This window comes from Haliotis rufescens, unplaced genomic scaffold, assembly GCF_023055435.1.
Source record: "Haliotis rufescens isolate VD_foot unplaced genomic scaffold, xgHalRufe1.0.p SCAF_7, whole genome shotgun sequence".
NCBI classification, from domain to species: domain Eukaryota; kingdom Metazoa; phylum Mollusca; class Gastropoda; order Lepetellida; family Haliotidae; genus Haliotis; species Haliotis rufescens.
Window position 1 is genome coordinate 2776505 of NW_025964361.1, and position 17959 is coordinate 2794463.

A 17959-nucleotide genomic window follows, 5' to 3' on the forward strand; every position below is an offset into this window, starting at 1 on the left:
ATCTGTAGCCATATGGATCCGTTATGATGTTATGATATCACTCTTGTCCTGCACACGGCTGACTCGGTCTCATAACACTGGGACGATCTTTATCATAAATATTTGCAACTTGATTTTATAACATAGAAAGAAATGTGCCTTTAGTTAAATTTATTATCATAAAATCGATTTTGATTCACGCAGCAAACATATATATTCGAACACAAAGGTTACATATTTAGATAAAAGAGTCGTTTTTTCTTTCATTCTGTATGTAATAATTATTCTGTCAAAATCGTAACGGTTATCGTTTATGTTGGTTTTGAGGATGCTGTTATTATTTAACATACATGTGATCATGAATTGCACTTACCATACCCGTACACAGACATATGAACAATAGTTCAGCTCGATACAAAGTCAGAAATATCTGTTACTATTCACAACATCATCAACACTTGACATTTTCATGATTACATGTTTCTTCAACTAGTTTTGACCGCGACATTTTCCTTTTACAAATATGTATAAAACTAATATATACAAATGCCAAGTGACACGATTATGGGAAACGTTATCTGACTCAGATAAATATTAATCACTGAAAGATGATCCATTACTTATTTTCCAAATATGTATTTATTCATAACTATATCACTACCTGTTACAATGGAAGTACAAATTTGCAGAAATAACGAAAGAGGTATATGTTTTTTCTTCATCTTAAAAGCAAACATTTGAGCCCGTGATTAACGTTCAATGCATATGAAGGAATAGTGTCGTTAATAAACGGATGCCTATGAGAAAATGTTGACAACAACACGTTAACTTGTTGCTTATAATGTGGATGTATTTGAGCCCGAGGGGAGATCAGACGTCTGAATGGTGGTAGAAAGAGCCCAAGGGGTTGATCACTCTCCAGGTGGTACTTTATTATGTACAATTAAACTTGAACTGTATTGTTCTATGGTCAGTTCGTCGATGTGTTTTACGCATGGTCTTGTTTTTAAAAATAAAAAAAAAACATCTTCGCGTGACATATACCATTCAGCAATATGGGGGTGGAAATATATGCAGAAGAAACACAAACCTTGTGAAAATAAATCGTATATCACACTTTGCATAGTTTTCTTGGCGCATTTGCAAAGGCTCATTAACATTGATAGAGACACAATAGTTGTAAAGATAATAGTTCTTAATACGTCGACGATCGTCTGCGCATGCGCGGTCACATGACCGACAAATTTTGCTTCTGCAATATGGAGGATGGTGTACGTCAATAATTATGAGGGGATGAAGAGACAACCCTTTATTTTGCACAGGCCCTCGTGGGGTGTAGACTAACCCAATCTTTTTGATAGGAACGTTGTTGATCTTTCCATTTGACCCAGTCTTATCATCTGATCATTCGTCAAAATGGCTGAAACGGTGTACGGAACGGTTGAAGAAGGACATGTCATGTCTGAGAAAGTGTCGTCTCTTGCAGCGACTATTTATAAGGAGTTTGAACGTATGATGAAAAAGTACGACGAAGATGTGGTAAAGGGACTTATGCCACTTATCGTTGGTATTCTGGAGGCTTTGGATAACGCCTATTCCGAAAAACAAGAGGGTGATGTTGAATGTGAGCTATTAAGAGACGATAATGAACAGCTACTGACCCAATATGAAAGAGAAAAACAGCTGCGTAAAGCCTCAGAACAGGTGAGATATTTAAATCAATCCTTTGTTTGCCAGTACGTTTAATAAGTTTGTCAATATGCCTTTGTTTTTGGTCAAGGAAGTAAGGAGAAACACTGACAATTCCAGTTGCTATATCGCTAATGGGTCGACAGGTAAAATGTCAATGACAGTAAGTGTCATGTACGTTCCATTCAATGACATCCAGTTTCTATGACCCTGATTAACATACATGAATATACCATGTTTGTTTGTAAGACACATGTAATAATGACATATGTTTATACCTGTTTCACAGTGATAGTCACTGCAGTGTGAATGTACAGTTTAAAGGTCAAGTTTTTGTTTACATTTGATGTGATGTCAGAGTTCAGCTCACCTTGTCAAACCTCCTTATCCTTTACTTAGGCGCGAGGAAGATGTAATGCCATATCTATATCACCCTTGCAATCAGTGGTAATCATGGTTAAAGAGCGACAATGCAAGTTTAGAAGTCTGCAGGCCTGCAAAAATGATCTTATAAAAGAAAGTTACACAGTGTTGCTATCTCTCGAATGGTGAAAGTGATACTCAACTCCAACTTGTCAACAGGGAAATGTCACTGGTTCTTCATGAATGTGACTAGTCTCAGACTACAGGCGTATGTTATTTTCAAACACTTCTTTGTGTCACTCTGCAACCCGGGCCAGGGGGTAGCCCAGTGGTCATAATGTATGCTCGCATTGCCGAAAACCCTGTTTCGATTCCTGACATGGGTACAATGTGTGAAGTGCATTTCTGGTGTCCCTGGCTGTGATATGGCAGGAATATTGCTAAAAGTGGCATAAAACAATACTTGCTCACAGTGCAACCCATTTCTAGTTTTAATAGGTCAAGACCTTATTACTACTATCAAATCTGAAAGTGAGACACTGACTAAAAAAGAATCATTAACTGCAGCAGATATATACATGATGCAATAGTGCCAAAGTCTAGTCCCCCTTCACCCGTGTGAAAAAATTAGATGACATTCTGCAACTTTTAGCATGTTTAGCCAAAATGTCCCAAGTCAGAGTCTAGTAAATGTCTTCTGGATTTTTATGGGTCACTCACATGTGTCTGGCACTGATTGTTGACATGATCTTATTGCAATATTTGTGCCTTTCCAGAAATATCTGGAGATGGAAGATGCTGTGGAGGGAGAAAAGAAAGATCTCCAGGATAAAGTGGAAAGCCTCGAGTCCATTGTCCGCATGTTGGAACTCAAGTCTAAGAACTCAGCAGATCATGGTGAGTATTAATCTCAGTAATCTGTTGATTTTTGTTGCAAATATGAGCTATGGTTACACTGTTGTATGTCAATAAAGGTTTGCATAGCTGGATGTTTTGATGTGCATTTGAAAAATAGTAGTACATGTACAGTGCATTAACTGTGTGACATCAGTGTTTCAGATTAATCGTAATAAGCATCATGGACTCCTTGTCATAATCAAATGTTGAATATTTAGATTAATGGGTTAGGGACATTCATATAATATTGGGGCAAACCTTAAACCATAATTTTGAAGGTTTCAATGCAAGATATGCAGCATCAAGACTTTGCCACTTGTCATTTTAAGATGACACATTCCAATTTCAGTAATCTAAGAAAACAAAACATACAGTAAATATTACCTCCAGAAATCTTTATAAAAACTCAATATAATTGACAAAGATAATATTTCATATTATATGACTTGCTTTCCAGAATACATGTTTAGATTTGAGTCTACACATGAGCTCATACTCTGATACTGTAATTGTGGAATCAGTTAGTCAGAATATATATTCATCTACTTATTCATTGCTTTTTAGTGTCAAGATTGGAAGAAAAAGAATCAGAAATGAAGAAAGAGTACAACAAACTCCATGAACGTTACACCGAGGTAGGAATCATTAATTACATCATCTCAATTGCTTTTCTGACATGTGATTGGCATGCAAGTAGAACACTTATACATGTTAAGTGTGCTGCTGAAATTCTTTTTGTAGTTAAGTGAAAATAACATTGTTGTTTTGATTTCATATATTTTCTGTGTCACTAAAGGGATATCTATATTCACAGTTGTTCAAGACTCACATGGACTACATGGAGAGAACCAAGATCCTGATGGGAACTGATAAATTGTCTGAGCTGACTGGAAACAGCCCCAGAATTAAGTAAGTTCAGACCAGATTGTGGAAACAAAATGCATGTGTTGTTACTTTCTTACCCTTACCAGATACTCTATGCTGACAGATAGCTAACTGTTAAGGGTCAGATGTTTACATTTGTTTGTGTGGCATGGCTGATTGGCATACCTCAAAAGCACATGGTTGGTTGGGGTAGAATGGGTCTTCAGCAACCCATGCTTGTTGTAAAAGGCGACTATGTTTGTCGTAAGAGGCGACTAACAGGGTCGGGCGGGTGGGCACACTGGCTTGGTTGATGCATGTCATTGTATCCCAATTGGATGGATCGATGCTCATGAGTCACTGGATTGTCTGATCCAGACTCGATTATTTACAGACCGCTGTCATATAGCTGGAATATTGCAGAGTGTGGCGTTAAACAACAAAGAAACAAAACTAAAGCTAGTATTATTGCTTGCAACTGCTTGTCAACCAAGGCTAGGTGGAATAGTGCTGTACTACTTAAGATGATTTGCAAACATCTTGCATAGAAATTCCATTTAGTGATGCTCAAACTCATGACCACCGTGGATTTCTTTCAGGGGTGGGTTCCAGCTTCCATCTCTGCGTCCCGTGAGTATGTTCGTGCAGGGATCCGGAGAGACTCCCATAAAGTCAGACAGTTCTCCCATGAGCTTTGACCTGATGTCACCACAGAGTGGCCGTGACTCTAATGTCAGCATCAAGAGTGAACTGAGTGACCTAGAGTCCCCAGAACCTGGCCGGGGCAAGATGACCCACGACAAGGAACAGCTGACTGACAACATCAATGTGACCGAAAGAAGCACCACAACAGGAACAAGTAGGAATCATGTTACTCCACTATACGCCAACCATAGCCCGCAACTCGGTACCCCAAAGCATGGGATACGTAGAGTGTGTACACCAAACTCAGCCAAATTCATAAGCTTAGTAAAAAGATTTGGTACACCAAATTCAGCCATATTCACAAGTCCAGTTACCTGCACCCCCAAATCAGCCAAAATCCCATGTACAGTTAACAAACTTGGTACACCAAACTCCACCTTATTCACAAGTCCAGTTACCTGCACCCCCAAATCAGCCCAAATCTCATGTACAGTTAACAAACTTGGTACACCAATCTCCACCTTATTCACAAGTCCAGTTACCAGTCATTGCACCCCCAAATCAGCTCAAATCACAAGTACGGTTAACAAACTTGGTACACCAAACTCGCCCAAATTCACAAGCACATATAACAAACTGGTAACCCCCAAATCGGCTAAAGGGTCGCCTAGTTATTCTAAAGACAAGACCCCTACACGTTCCAAATTTGGTACCGCTAAACGTCCCAAGCGTTTTGGTACAAGCTATAAACCAGTCAAGCGGATTAATCGAGTGAAGCATGCATGTAGTGAAAGCACATGGCAGCATACTCCTGTGTGGAATTGTGCACCCTCAGTGTTTGCTTTGAGTGTTGAGCAGCTGGAGGTATTCTCCACGTTTGGTTAATGTTCCTTTGTAGTGCTTTTATGAAGCCACAACACATTTCCTTTGTGTTCCTGTGATCTGATTTATTTTCAGCTGTCATATTTTTATTTGGAAGCAAGAGATATGTGTTGTGACTCCTGGTTAAGTTGTGGTTATATGTCAAAGTCAGATGCATTTACATAAATACACCATTCATGATAAGTTTGTGCCATATTTACCGGCCCAGGCTGCTGGTTTGGTTTCTTTTTGGTTGATTTTAGTCTACATAATGACTTATCATTAGTAGGGTTTACTTGATAAAAGACATTGAGTGGGCTGAGATTTCTGTCCAGTGAGTGACAAAATGCATCACGAATTTGGTTTGTCCATTCTCGATTTGTTTGAACTATATGAAAATGGCATTTGACTTTGACAACTGAACAGTTCCTTTTGGTTTGTTCAGCCATTTATAGTGCTAATTTGTTTTGACTCCGACCCTTGGCACTGCTTTTGGGGGGATTCTGCAGTGTTGTGTCTCCATCTTCTTGTGTATATTTGTCAGCAGATAGAGTCCCATATCATCACCATATCATTTGAATGATGGTAAACTAAATGTACTTCAGAAATGAAAAGGATTCTATCTGCTGGTAAATGTCCCATTTGGGATGCATGTTGTCAATTATCTTTTTTTTAAAGATTCATTTCAATAAAAATTGTTGTATATTGTGTGAACATGGTTATCATTGTCATTGAACTTCTCTCTCCACTCATCTTTCTCCTTTGTTCATCCACTTCTTCTTTCACTCATCCTCCCTGGTCACCAGTGCTTGCTTTTCCATATTCCTAGACTCCTCTCTTCTCCAGAATCTCCCTTCAGCCATCAAATAGACCTTTGCCCATCTAGGATCTTTCTTGTTTTCTTTTCATTACTCATTGTATTGTGATATCTAGTCGTTTTTTAAAAATAAGTATTTCCTGTGCTGTGTTTATAAACTATAATAAGTTGTCGGAAGTCAGCATCAACAGCAGCAGCATCATCATTCTGTCCATGTTGTAACATCACTGGCATGTCCTTTATTGCCATTTCTTTGTCACTGTCATATTGTTTCATTGAACCATGTCATACATATGATATGAAATAATTCAAACATAAAAATAAATCATGCATACATTTATGCATTGAAACCATTACCTTACGTCATTATGATTTACAACACATGATCAGGCATAATTATAGGGTGGGGCTTTTTGCCCCTAAATTTGAAAAAAGGCCCACATTATCCAATACAATGGGGCATTTTAACATTGTACTGTATGGACAAATGTGTGTGTACCTCTGGAATATTTGAAATTTTCACATAAAGGGCGCATGTCAGAAAATTCCTTCTGTGAACCCTGCATGATCAATGGTTTGTAAGGATTAGATTCTCAGTACTTCCTAAACTTAGATCAAAAGACACATTAATCACTGAATAAGACGTAAGTCTTGACAGTCTTTGATACTTAGTAAGAGGAACAGTGCTTTGACAAATGAGGACCTCATTGAGAGATAGTACATGGGTAGATGGCTTGGAATTGAAACGTCATCTTGATGCAGCTTTGATTACTTAAGTTGTTCTTTGTGTTCCGCATACTGTGATCCCCTGTGTGAGGGGACTACGAGTACAAAGGGTTTTAGTGGAACTGCCCCAGGCCTGACATTATAAGTACCAAGTTCTCATTCATAAGTTGATGTGGGATGAGTACTGTGAAAGCACCGTTCCAGTTAATGATGTTTTAATAGACATTTAACAAAGATGTGATCCTCATTAGTTCTATTGTGGTGGTGTGATTAATGACCCAAGGCAAGTCAAGTGTCTAGTAATGAGTCTATGTATTTGAGTTCTTTTAATTGCTTTGTTAATTAAATAACTATTGGCAATCAGGGTATTAAGCATGTTACTTTTGTTAGACAGGCAACATACTGTGATCTTAAAACTGACTGAAATAGAAAAGCGTCTTTGAGGATGGAATCATTCTATTGTGTAAGACTTATTTCAGTAAGGCGAATTACAAGTGATGTAATCAAGAAATTTGGAGGTCTGAATCATTAGTAAGAAATACATTAGAAGTAGATCACTCGGACAAATTGTCTTGGATTTGTAGAAAAATGGATTATGATGTTCTCATGACAGCTTTCATTTCAAGTGGGTATCATCATCATACTGACACAGTATCATCATGATCATAATACTGACAGTATCATCATGATCATAATACTGACACAGTATCATCATACTGACACAGTATCATCATGATCATGATACTGACACAGTATCATCATGATCGTAATACTGACACAGTATCATCATGATCGTAATACTGACACAGTAGCATCATGATCGTAATACTGACACAGTATCATCATGATGATAATACTGACACAGTGTCATCATGATCATAATACTGACACAGTATCATCACGATCATAATACTGACACAGTATCATCATGATCATAATACTGGCACTCTATGTTTGAATTTTATTGGACTTTGTAAAAGATATATTGAATAGATTTTAAACAAAAACCTCTGTGTTCCCGTGGTTTTGTGAAGTTAAGACGAGATTTTAGGGAAGCCTTTTTGTATTGATTGTGTTACTGTCAGAGTGTTAGGAATCTTTAACATGACCTGATGACAGGATACTAATAAATTACCACTTCCTGCTAATCATATAAGTATTGATTGAGAGTATACCCAGCTTGGGCCGAATGATAGGACACATGACCACTGATGTCTGTGTGAGCTACAGCCACTGTGAACTCAGCTGGAGATTCTGTCACATGTCCCTGGTAAATCTGCCTTGTCAGTAGGGGCCATTATGGTTTTTGTTATCAAGTCCTTGATGGGGTTTATTGGTGTTCTCTGAGGCTGATTTTAAGCCTTGTCTACAACTGATGTCCGTAAAACTCCAAATTGGAATTAAACAAATCCAATTTAAGGTTATAAGTATTTAAATATGTTTAAACCAATAAAGAGAAAAAGGCTTCAATGCGTTTTCATTTTGCATTGCAAACAATATTAAAATATTCTAGACTTGAAGGAAATTCTTTAAAACAGTACACAATTTGGGCCAAATTTGACTGCCACAGGGTGTTCAGACTCATAGGAACCCCTGTTCTTGAATATGATATTAAAGTTGGTGATCATAACAGTTTTGTATGGATGGCAACTAGTTGCTATATCACATGATATCTTGGGGTAGATACTTGAGATTATGTTCAGAGCATCTGGAAAAGTGTGTGTTGAGTGAGTTGTCTTCACAATTGTTGGAGTCCAATCAAATTCAAACCTGGGAACATTTATCTTTAGCTAATATTCGTGGCACTACCTTCAAATACAGTCAAAATCTAAATATTATATTATATTATATGCTGTAAAACTAAATATTAAAGCCAATTTGGCTTTGGGGGTCCTGTTATCAGTGAAATACATATCCTCTTTCCAAAGGGAATACACTTTGATAAGTTCAGAAGAGGAACTTGTAGCTGTATGTTGGATTTTCCCTTTAAAAATGATTGGTTTATGTGTCCAATTGCTTCCTTGTTCAAAACTCCTCTATTACATCAATTCAGATAGGTGTATTATAATGTTTTAGTGATTTAAGTTAAGCAGACTGTTTAAACTTTGGGGTATTTTAGATATGTATTGTAGATATTGTTTTTGTGAGTTGTATATGCTTTGTTGATAATTAGAAAGTGGAATTTTGTCATAGATAGGGAGTTTACATAAGCTAAGTCCAACAAACTTTAAAAGGGTTCCAGTTTAGAAGTAAACTCTTATACATCATTGGTCAAATATATCACATAAGGCCACACATTGGTTATTTTCCGTTTCACGGGCCCGCCACCCCTACTGAAAAGCGGCCGGTCCAAAAATAATTTAAACATAAAAATAATTACTTTTTGTATGTCTCCCTCTAGTAATGGAGACTCTCTTATACAATTAAACATGTTATAAATTAATTCTATGTCTTCATCACTGTCAGTGATTCAAGAAACCAGTTGCAGTTTTACCTCCACAGCAGAATTACTTTCTATCAATAAATAAATAATTGACAAAGCTATTTGTTTTTATTTTTGTTTCGACCAACCTTGTGTAGAAAAGCTGAAATAAATCTGTGAAACATAAAATTCAGAAAGCGTGGCCTTATGATCCTTTGTGAGGTTTGGTACTGATGAATGCCTTCACCCTCAGAGGTTTGTAATAAACTGGGAAATAATCCCAGGGGGTTTGGTATCCGTGGTTTTCCAAGCTGTGGTATAGGCCCTATAAACAATTAATGCTCAGGCAAGGCGTACAATTAGGCTTATGGTGTCAGTCCCCTGCTGATTACTTAGTGGAGTTGATTAGTCCATTGCTCACTAGTCCGGATTGGAATCACAGCCACTGGGTAGTTTGAACAATTCTTTTGTTATGAACTCTTCCTATATGAGGTGCAAGCTGCATAATAACTCACATTCCGTTTATAGAAAACAAAAATCTGTTCATGTGTTGATAGATAAAAAAAACAATTTTCTGTTCATGTGATGATAGTTAAAAAAACAATTCTGTTATTGTCTTTAAAGAAAAGAAACGACACTCTCTATTGTTGTTGAAAGAATAATGAACCAGCAGTTTCTGTTCATCTATTAGTACATATTGTTTATATTAATTTAAGAAGTATGAAGTAATTAAGTGAATCTGATGAAGCCTGTTAATACTGCCATAGGGACATATCTTTTAAATTAATATGGTTTCCAGAAACGAGATGCATACAGACATCATTGATATGAAACAAAATAGGAATGCATTAGTGTTTCAGTGATTCATGTATTAGTTGCATAGCTCAAGTGGGTGGATCCAAATTGGTAACTGAATGTTACCACTTGATATAAACATATTTATTTCCATAAAGTGGAGGGATTGGCAAACAAGCACATTTTGCTTATCTGAGTGCCTCTCCCAAACATGATACATATACAAATAGCAATGTATTGATAGTGACATGAGAAATAGCTTACATTGTATAATTGGCATTAAAGGTAATTAATGTTCTGTAAGTGTTTAATTACTGGATTATCTTCCATAACTACAGTTACATTATTATTTACATTCAGCATAACAACATCGCAGTATCATATAGCAAAGCCATCATCTCAGACAAAATCTCTAAATCGGCAAGAAGATAGAATAAAACTGTGCACCGATGTTACCACTTGAGTTTACAATAGTTGACTTGATATGAAGTTATGGGATTTATATGTGCTAACTAGTCATGGATGTTGTGAGAGGGCAATCTAAGCTGGAAGAACTTGTCCCCAATCCTGTTCACTTCAAGTGACCTAAACATGTTATGATCAGTGATTTATCGAACAGGGCCATTTCGATGTCTCCACCAGGTTCAGACATTCCAGATTGTCCAAGATATGATATGATATGTATTAATGACAGCTGAAGGATCATATTATATGAAAGACGAATACTAAGATTTGAACAGCTGTATCTGGTCATGTGGAATGTTTTGCTTCAATGATTGTCTTGTGGAACATTAAAGAAAATATATATACCTGACAGCCATTTTTGTTTCTATTTTCCCTAGATGCGAACTATCATAAACAATTATGTTTAAAAACTATATAAAAACTGTTACAAAGTACTATTAGTCTTAGTATTGTTGTCGCACTCTGAACCCTTAAAGATCCCTGAGAAGAGTGATTATCAACAAAAAAGGATTTCCTAACGTCAACATTGCCATTTCCTATAAACTAAATTTTGAACTGCAGTTGATCATTGATTTCTAGAAATCTGTCATTGGATACACAGAAACACTGAAAAGGGACTGTTTTTGAAATATGTCCTTACACGTCATAAAAGGTCTACAGGCTGAATTTCTACTCCAGACACTGTACACTGTATGTCCAGACACAGGCATGTTGTGGTCACTCTAGTTCATATTGGACATCTCACTTACAAGCTGACCTCTGTCATTGATTGGCTTGTTTTACTCCACTGAGGTCACATGACAGAGAAATCACATATGATTGGTTGGTAGCAAGTTACACTCAGAGCATGGGGCAGTTCCTTATGTAATAGTTTGTTGCAGTTTGGGTACTGTGTAGCAAGTGTCAAAAGTTTAATGAGTATTGCATAAACATGTGTTGACTGGTGTTGATGGGCACACCTTGTCATGGGGTTTATGTCCACGAAGCAGCCACTTTTTATTGGCGTTTGGTTATGGCCTATATACATCTCAAACAATAGTAATTACACCATATAAAGTCTGTTTAATGTACTGCAATCTTGGTCAGGTCTTCTGAATCATGTCATTCACACATTGCGACCATTGATCTGCCCTCCCAATCGATATCACTGGGAACAAATTTTACATTTGGCACCCATGCCTGGATGATCTGTCATGAAGTTCTACCTCAAGTCAGAGCCTGTTCATAACTGCTGCTATTTCAAGTACCAATCACAATTACCACTTCTGCATTTTGATCCTCAAATCTTGGCTTATGTCCATAATAAAACCTTTGATGATTTGACTGAATGGTCATGGGATCCACATGTAGGTTTTATTTCGGGAACACATTGCCCTTCATTGCGAAATTACAAAAATTGACATTGCTTCCAACTGATTGCTCACTTACATGCAAGAACAACTACAAAACCGTCACGTTTTAAGAAATATTTATTCTCTTAGATTAGGCTGTGCCATTATGATGCACAATGTCTTCATGTAGTTGTTGATAATTGCAAACAGCAGATTTTTTTCTAAATTCTCACTTCTCTTTGTCATCACATTTGTCGTTCATTTACTCATTTCCATAACCATCCCTGAATTCTTCTCCCTTTTATCCCTTACCTCTTCCTACCTTCTTTACTTACTAATACCTTTCTTGTACTGTATAATTCTTACCAACCATCCGTTATTTTGTTTTTACTATAAACTTGTTGTATGGGAGCTGTTTGTTTAGTTCAAATCAGTCTTCATTTTGTTTATTTTGCTTGTACATTTGTTGCTGTTTGCTCGTCAGAAAAATCATCCGCCCCCGAGTCACAAACCCCCGATTCCGCCGAGGAACCGCCAGTCCAACTGAGGAGAAAGACAGGTTCCCGTGATAACTCAGTATCTAGTGATAGAGACTTAGATAACACTGTGTCTAGTGATCCTGACAGTAGTGTCTCTCAACAACTGCCTCATACTCAGAACAAGGGTGTCGAACGCTTAATATCAGAAGACACGTTTGAGGAAGACCCTATTTCTTTACCATCGGGTGAGTGGGGGAGGGGAGTGATGTGGCTGGTCATGTGTCATGCTGGTCATGTGTCATGCTGGTCATGTGTCTTGCTGGTCATGTCTCATGCTGCTGAAGCTACATGTGTTGAGGGTGTTGGTGGCAGTGGGCTTTACATGGTTTGACTGAGGTACAGTGAAAACAACTGCAAAGAGTGACAGGTTCAGATCTGAAGTAGAGACCAAGGGTTTCAGATCAGTTAATTTTCCAGGACGTTGATGGAAGGAAACTTCAAACATCGTCTATCTTATCATACAAGCCAAACGGAAATCTAGATTAAAATTCGAAGAAGAGAGCTGAAGCCAAAATTTGGACTGATAGTTCATGTCTAGTCACAGGACTGTTAATTCTTTCTTTTCTAGAATTAATATACAAGTTTTAGTCCTGCTCCTTGAGTCTGAAGGGTTAACATTGCTCCAGGATCTATGAAAGGGCCAATGACAGTATGTCAGTATGTCCATGTTAGGTCGCTCAGATTTCTGTCATCCTGCAATGTGTTGTTTTCACTGCACCTTAGTCAGAGGTTAATCAGCTGTTGATGTTTGAACATGTGTTGTCTTATTGATAACTAACAAAACAATGTTACTTTCTTTTAATGCTGCTTCTTTGGTTTTCAACCTGTTGGTGAGTAGTTTGAAATTTGAAGTTTGTAACAAAACATGTTCATTTGTGTTTAAAAGTCATCTGACTTGAGCCAGGTTCAGCTTTGTGTGTGAATGGTGACATATTTTCTGAATTGTCTTATTAAATGTGAGAACTGTAAGGTTTGCAAACATGAATGATACTGTATTGTAATGCTTAATGTGAACTTGAGGACATACAACCTTCCTCTTTCAGGTTTGGGTGAAACTTTACGATCAATAGTTGCTTCTACACCAGAACTAGATGATGATTCTTTTGGTAGTCCAAGTTCCAAAAGAGCTTCAAGGTAAGGGAGTTTTGAGCATCGTTACATGAGCTAATTTTCCATGTAGCAGGGGCATGGAGTCACGGGCATCTGAGGCACTGTAAGTTGCTGTGCAGAGTTCAGTCCCTTAGCCGTGCCAGGATCTGCTGCTCACAGATTTGTCTCTATTTTGGTCATTGGTCCGTCAGCTCTGTACTTATGTTCCAAGGTTTCATCAAAGTGGTTGACATAATTGATCTGTGTCACTTGTTTTTTTTTCCTACATTTAGCTTACATGGCTGAAATGCTTTGCAAGGGTGTGAAAACATCAAAATGAATAGTAAGCAGTAAAATTAAGTAGTCTGGAGACTAAATCTACCTTGCCAAATTACCAACAACAAAAAAATCTTTTAAACCCACAACGATTTCGTTTCTCTGTGGATTTTCTCCCTGCGTATAATGAATTCATCATTGATAGGCTGTTATGAAATGAAAGCCATGTTTTGAGCAGCCAGTGCGACCTGCCATGACTTCTTTATTAATACAATGGATTTGAGCAACCGAGGAAGTTAACTTAACGAGGAAGTTAACAAGACGCTATTTGCATTTGGATTAGTCAAACTCGCGATGTTTTCACTTTTTCAAAGTTATATGTAGAACTTATTACAAACGTTTTATCAAAAAGTGAATGTCCAACTTTAAGAGTTGTCCGTGGGCAACCAAAGCTGAACTTCTGCTTTCCCCGGCTATCTCATTTAACAAAGATTTGGAAGCTGGGTTTGACTCGCTCACTCACTCACTCACCTTTTTAGAAATTAACAACAGATGTGTAGAATCTTGGAAGGCTCTTTTGCAGTGACAATCAATTTCCATTCACACAGCCACTTATTTTGAAGAGGCCATGTGGTTAAAGCATATGTTCGTCTGGCCAAGGCGTTAGTTCAATTCCACCCATGAAGATCTGTGTAAAAATAGGTCTTCAGAACCCATGCTTGCCGTAAAAGGTGACTAACGGGATCGGGGGTCAGACTCACTGACTTGGTTGATTCATGTCATCGTATCCCAATTGCGTGGATCAGTGCTCATGATATCAATCACTGGATTGTCTGGTCCAGACTTGATTATTTACAGACCACTGTCATATAGCAGGAATATTGTGGAATGTGGTGTTAAACAACAAACAACAACTTGGTTCAATTCCCCACGGGGGTACACCATGTACAATGTGTGAAGCCTATTTCTGGTGTCTCCCCATCTGGGATATTGATGAACACGACTTAAAACATACTCATTCACTTGTTGGGCGGTCTGGTAGCCTAGTGGTTAAAGCGTTTGATCGTCACACCAAAGACCCGGGTTCGATTCCCGACATGGGTACAATGTATGAAGCCCATTTCTGGTGTCCCCCGCCGTGATATTGCTGGAATATTGCTAAAAGCGGCGTAAAACCATACTCACTCACTCACTCATTCACTTGTGGACTTTTGTAAGTCATTACATGACATTAATATTGAATATTTTGATTTCAGAAAAAAATTATCTTCTAATTTTCAAATATGTTAACATACTTGTGCAGGTTTGTTGTGTCAGTGATATAATGAACCTGATGACTGGACTCAATATAACATACTGAAGTCTGAAATATACTTGAACAAGAACAATTTTTGTTTCAGAAGGAATGATAAAACTATATTTGATGAGCTTGCTGGTGAGGGAGCTGACATTGCTGAAGTTGACTTTGGTGCTGATATTACCGGTGAGACACTAACATCAAGCTGGTTGCCCAGCTCACAAAACTTAATTAGCAAATTCAGGAATATGTTTGTTTCCTTGCATTGTGCTGCAACTGAAACAGTAATGAGATACACAAACTAACTGTATGACAATCTGCATGAATGAAACACTAAGACTATCTGTCTGAGACACAGCTATTGTGCATGTCGATTCTGAAGATTTTTACATACCTAGGACTATGTGTGGTTCTCTGTGATGTCTACTTGCAGCACTCGTCAGACTCTGTCTCGTCTGCTTATGATAATGTTTTGTAAGTGTGCTGATTAAAGACAAATTGTCACAACACCATCTGCTTGAAACTTCAGTGTACATTCATCTTGACCTGTGCCATTTTGGGATGTTTTCACAATAGCCCCAAACCTTTTTGATCATATGTCATTCAAATTGTGATATGAATTATGTTTGTCTGAATTCTTTATTTTCATTCGAGAACCATACATACCTCGCCTACTTGCACAAATAAGTCTTGGTTATTGATCCCAATCAGACATGGTCATAATGAGATAGCTACAGGGCACCTGAAAGTGTTTAGAGCCATGATTATTTGTTCACAAGTTATCATTCACATTGGGTATTGATAGTTTGTTGGGGTATTGAACATAGTTTTACTCCCTTGGGTCCAGTCAATCAGGGTAAGAAATTGGCACTAGTGCCATAGTCCTTGCCAAACTGCCAAATAGTTAAGGTATCATAAGGACTTGTACATATTTGCGATTTTTAAGAGTTTTGCTATATATTATCATTATAAGGACTAGTGGACCAAAATGTCAGTTTCTTCCGCTGTCAATTTGGGTAATTTTAAACCAATGAATAGATAGTTTTAAAAAAAAATCGGCTTTAAATGCTGTCTTTCGAATTCTAATTTGTCTGTTCATGGGCTGTACGAAATGTGTAACATGCCGCATAAACTCACAACAGCGATACACGTGTCTAATTAACAATAAGCAAACAGCAACGTTAGAAATTGGCACTAGTCCTGTAGTCCTTGCCAAACTGCGCAATGGGTAAGGTGTCATTAGTCTAGTAGAAATGTGCCTTTTTTAAGGGTTTTGCTATATGTTATCATAAGGGCCAGTGGACCAAATTGTTAGTTTCTACCGCTGATTAGTCATGGTGTTTTTTCATGCCTTTCATTTGATCCAGTAATAAAGGTTTGTAAAGAAAGACAGCTGCATAAGTTGAAAAAGATACATTGGGTAATTAAGCGTGTTTTACTATTTTTAAAAAAAAATAGGTTTTCATGCATATTTGTATTCAATCAGCTCAAACTGAATTGGGTAATAGTGATATATGTTCAGGTTAAATGAAGGTCTGTAGCTAAGACTGTTTGTGCAAGAGGCTGCTCCAGTAATACTAACTTGTTTGACGGAATGTAATATGACATTGCCCAACAACAGGCCGCGAGGTGAACCCAGCTGAGTATGCCTCCTCCGGTGAGTCCCAGCATGCAGCAGTCACGTGGTCATGTGACCTGCAACTCTCTGTCCCTCATAGCTGTATTATATTGCTTGTTTCATCCTCATTGCCTGTTTCAGTCAACTAGCAGCCGCCATCTTTGATGTTTCTCTTGTGTGTTCATTCAGTTTCCGCTGTGGGAGTGTCTCCCTAATCTTAAGATTTGACACTTAACATATTTCCAACATGAGTTTTGATATCCTTGCAAAACCAGCACCATGAGTCATCTGCTGACCTAACAACCTTCCAATTAAATAAACATGTGCTGCAGGAATGTTTTGTATCCTGGGTTGGGGCTGGCTATAGGAACATTAAGCCCCCACCCAGGCTTATGTCTAAAAATTGTGTAACTGGAATTCATTAGCCACATTCAGATGATGTCTGAACTTGTGTTGGTATGCTGTGTCATGTCCTTTCTAACCGCTCGAACTCTCTCATGGCTTCATCATTTCTTATGTTGCTCGTTATTCATTCTTTCATGTTTTATCTTGTGACAAGTGTCTCCCGGGATGTATTCAAGTCATCACATTTAAACTATGTAGCCGTTCATATGTTTGACTCGAATCCAAGATTGTAACATCAATATTCACAGGGACAGAAATTAGCACTAGCCTGCTAGCTTTGAAGCAGTATTTGTAAAGGTGTACTGAGAGCAAGCAGATTTTCAAATCCTTAAAAATATATATGTATGGGTACATTATGGGTACATATTTACATTTTAAAGTTGATCTACAGAGTTGCCCTTTGTATAATGCTATAAGTGGTGGTCCACAAGGAAATATCATTAGTCCTTCCTGATTAGTTGATTTATGATAATTTCTATACATCACTGAGCTAGTAGTCTTTTGTTTATTTCTACCCCTGTCATTTATTACCATTTAACATTAGATATAATCAAGTGTTAAGAGAGAAAGACAGGAAAATATCGAGGATTAATATTATTTCACTATCACAGATGTGGCAAGATTTTCTTTTGGATTTTTTTATCATTTGAATTTAGTTAAAATATGTGTTGATATTTAGCTCTGACTGTAGACACTTAAATACTGACATAAGGTTTGACCATTCCTTGTATTGTAGTGTTGATGGGCCCAGTTAAAATTGTAATGGCATAGTTAAAATAAATTACCGGGACCTGAAGCTCAAACGTGGTAATTTTACTTATTTTACAACAATACTTTGTGACAACCCAAAATAAATGTGACAAGCACATGGGAAATGATAA

The 17959-nt window shown here is 37.6% G+C and overlaps 1 protein-coding gene across 13 annotated transcripts in view; it reads left to right on the top strand.

The window, feature by feature from the left end:
* Positions 1–1212: 1212 nt before the first annotated feature.
* Positions 1213–17959, top strand: part of LOC124139611 (C-Jun-amino-terminal kinase-interacting protein 4-like) — a 111102-nt gene continuing 94355 nt past the window's right edge. For 8 of the 13 annotated variants that reach the window (XM_046506814.2, XM_046506816.2, XM_046506817.2 and 5 more), the window contains exons 1-9: positions 1213–1683; positions 2808–2928; positions 3493–3563; positions 3743–3837; positions 4392–4651; positions 12339–12578; positions 13437–13527; positions 15159–15241; positions 16677–16712. In XM_046506814.2, the coding sequence (XP_046362770.2) occupies positions 1396–1683; positions 2808–2928; positions 3493–3563; positions 3743–3837; positions 4392–4651; positions 12339–12578; positions 13437–13527; positions 15159–15241; positions 16677–16712 (1285 nt within the window). In that variant the 5' untranslated portion in view covers positions 1213–1395. The remainder of the gene's footprint in view (positions 1684–2807; positions 2929–3492; positions 3564–3742; positions 3838–4391; positions 4652–12338; positions 12579–13436; positions 13528–15158; positions 15242–16676; positions 16713–17959) is intronic. The other 5 variants (XM_046506818.2, XM_046506822.2, XM_046506824.2 and 2 more) reach the window with 3 other exon arrangements.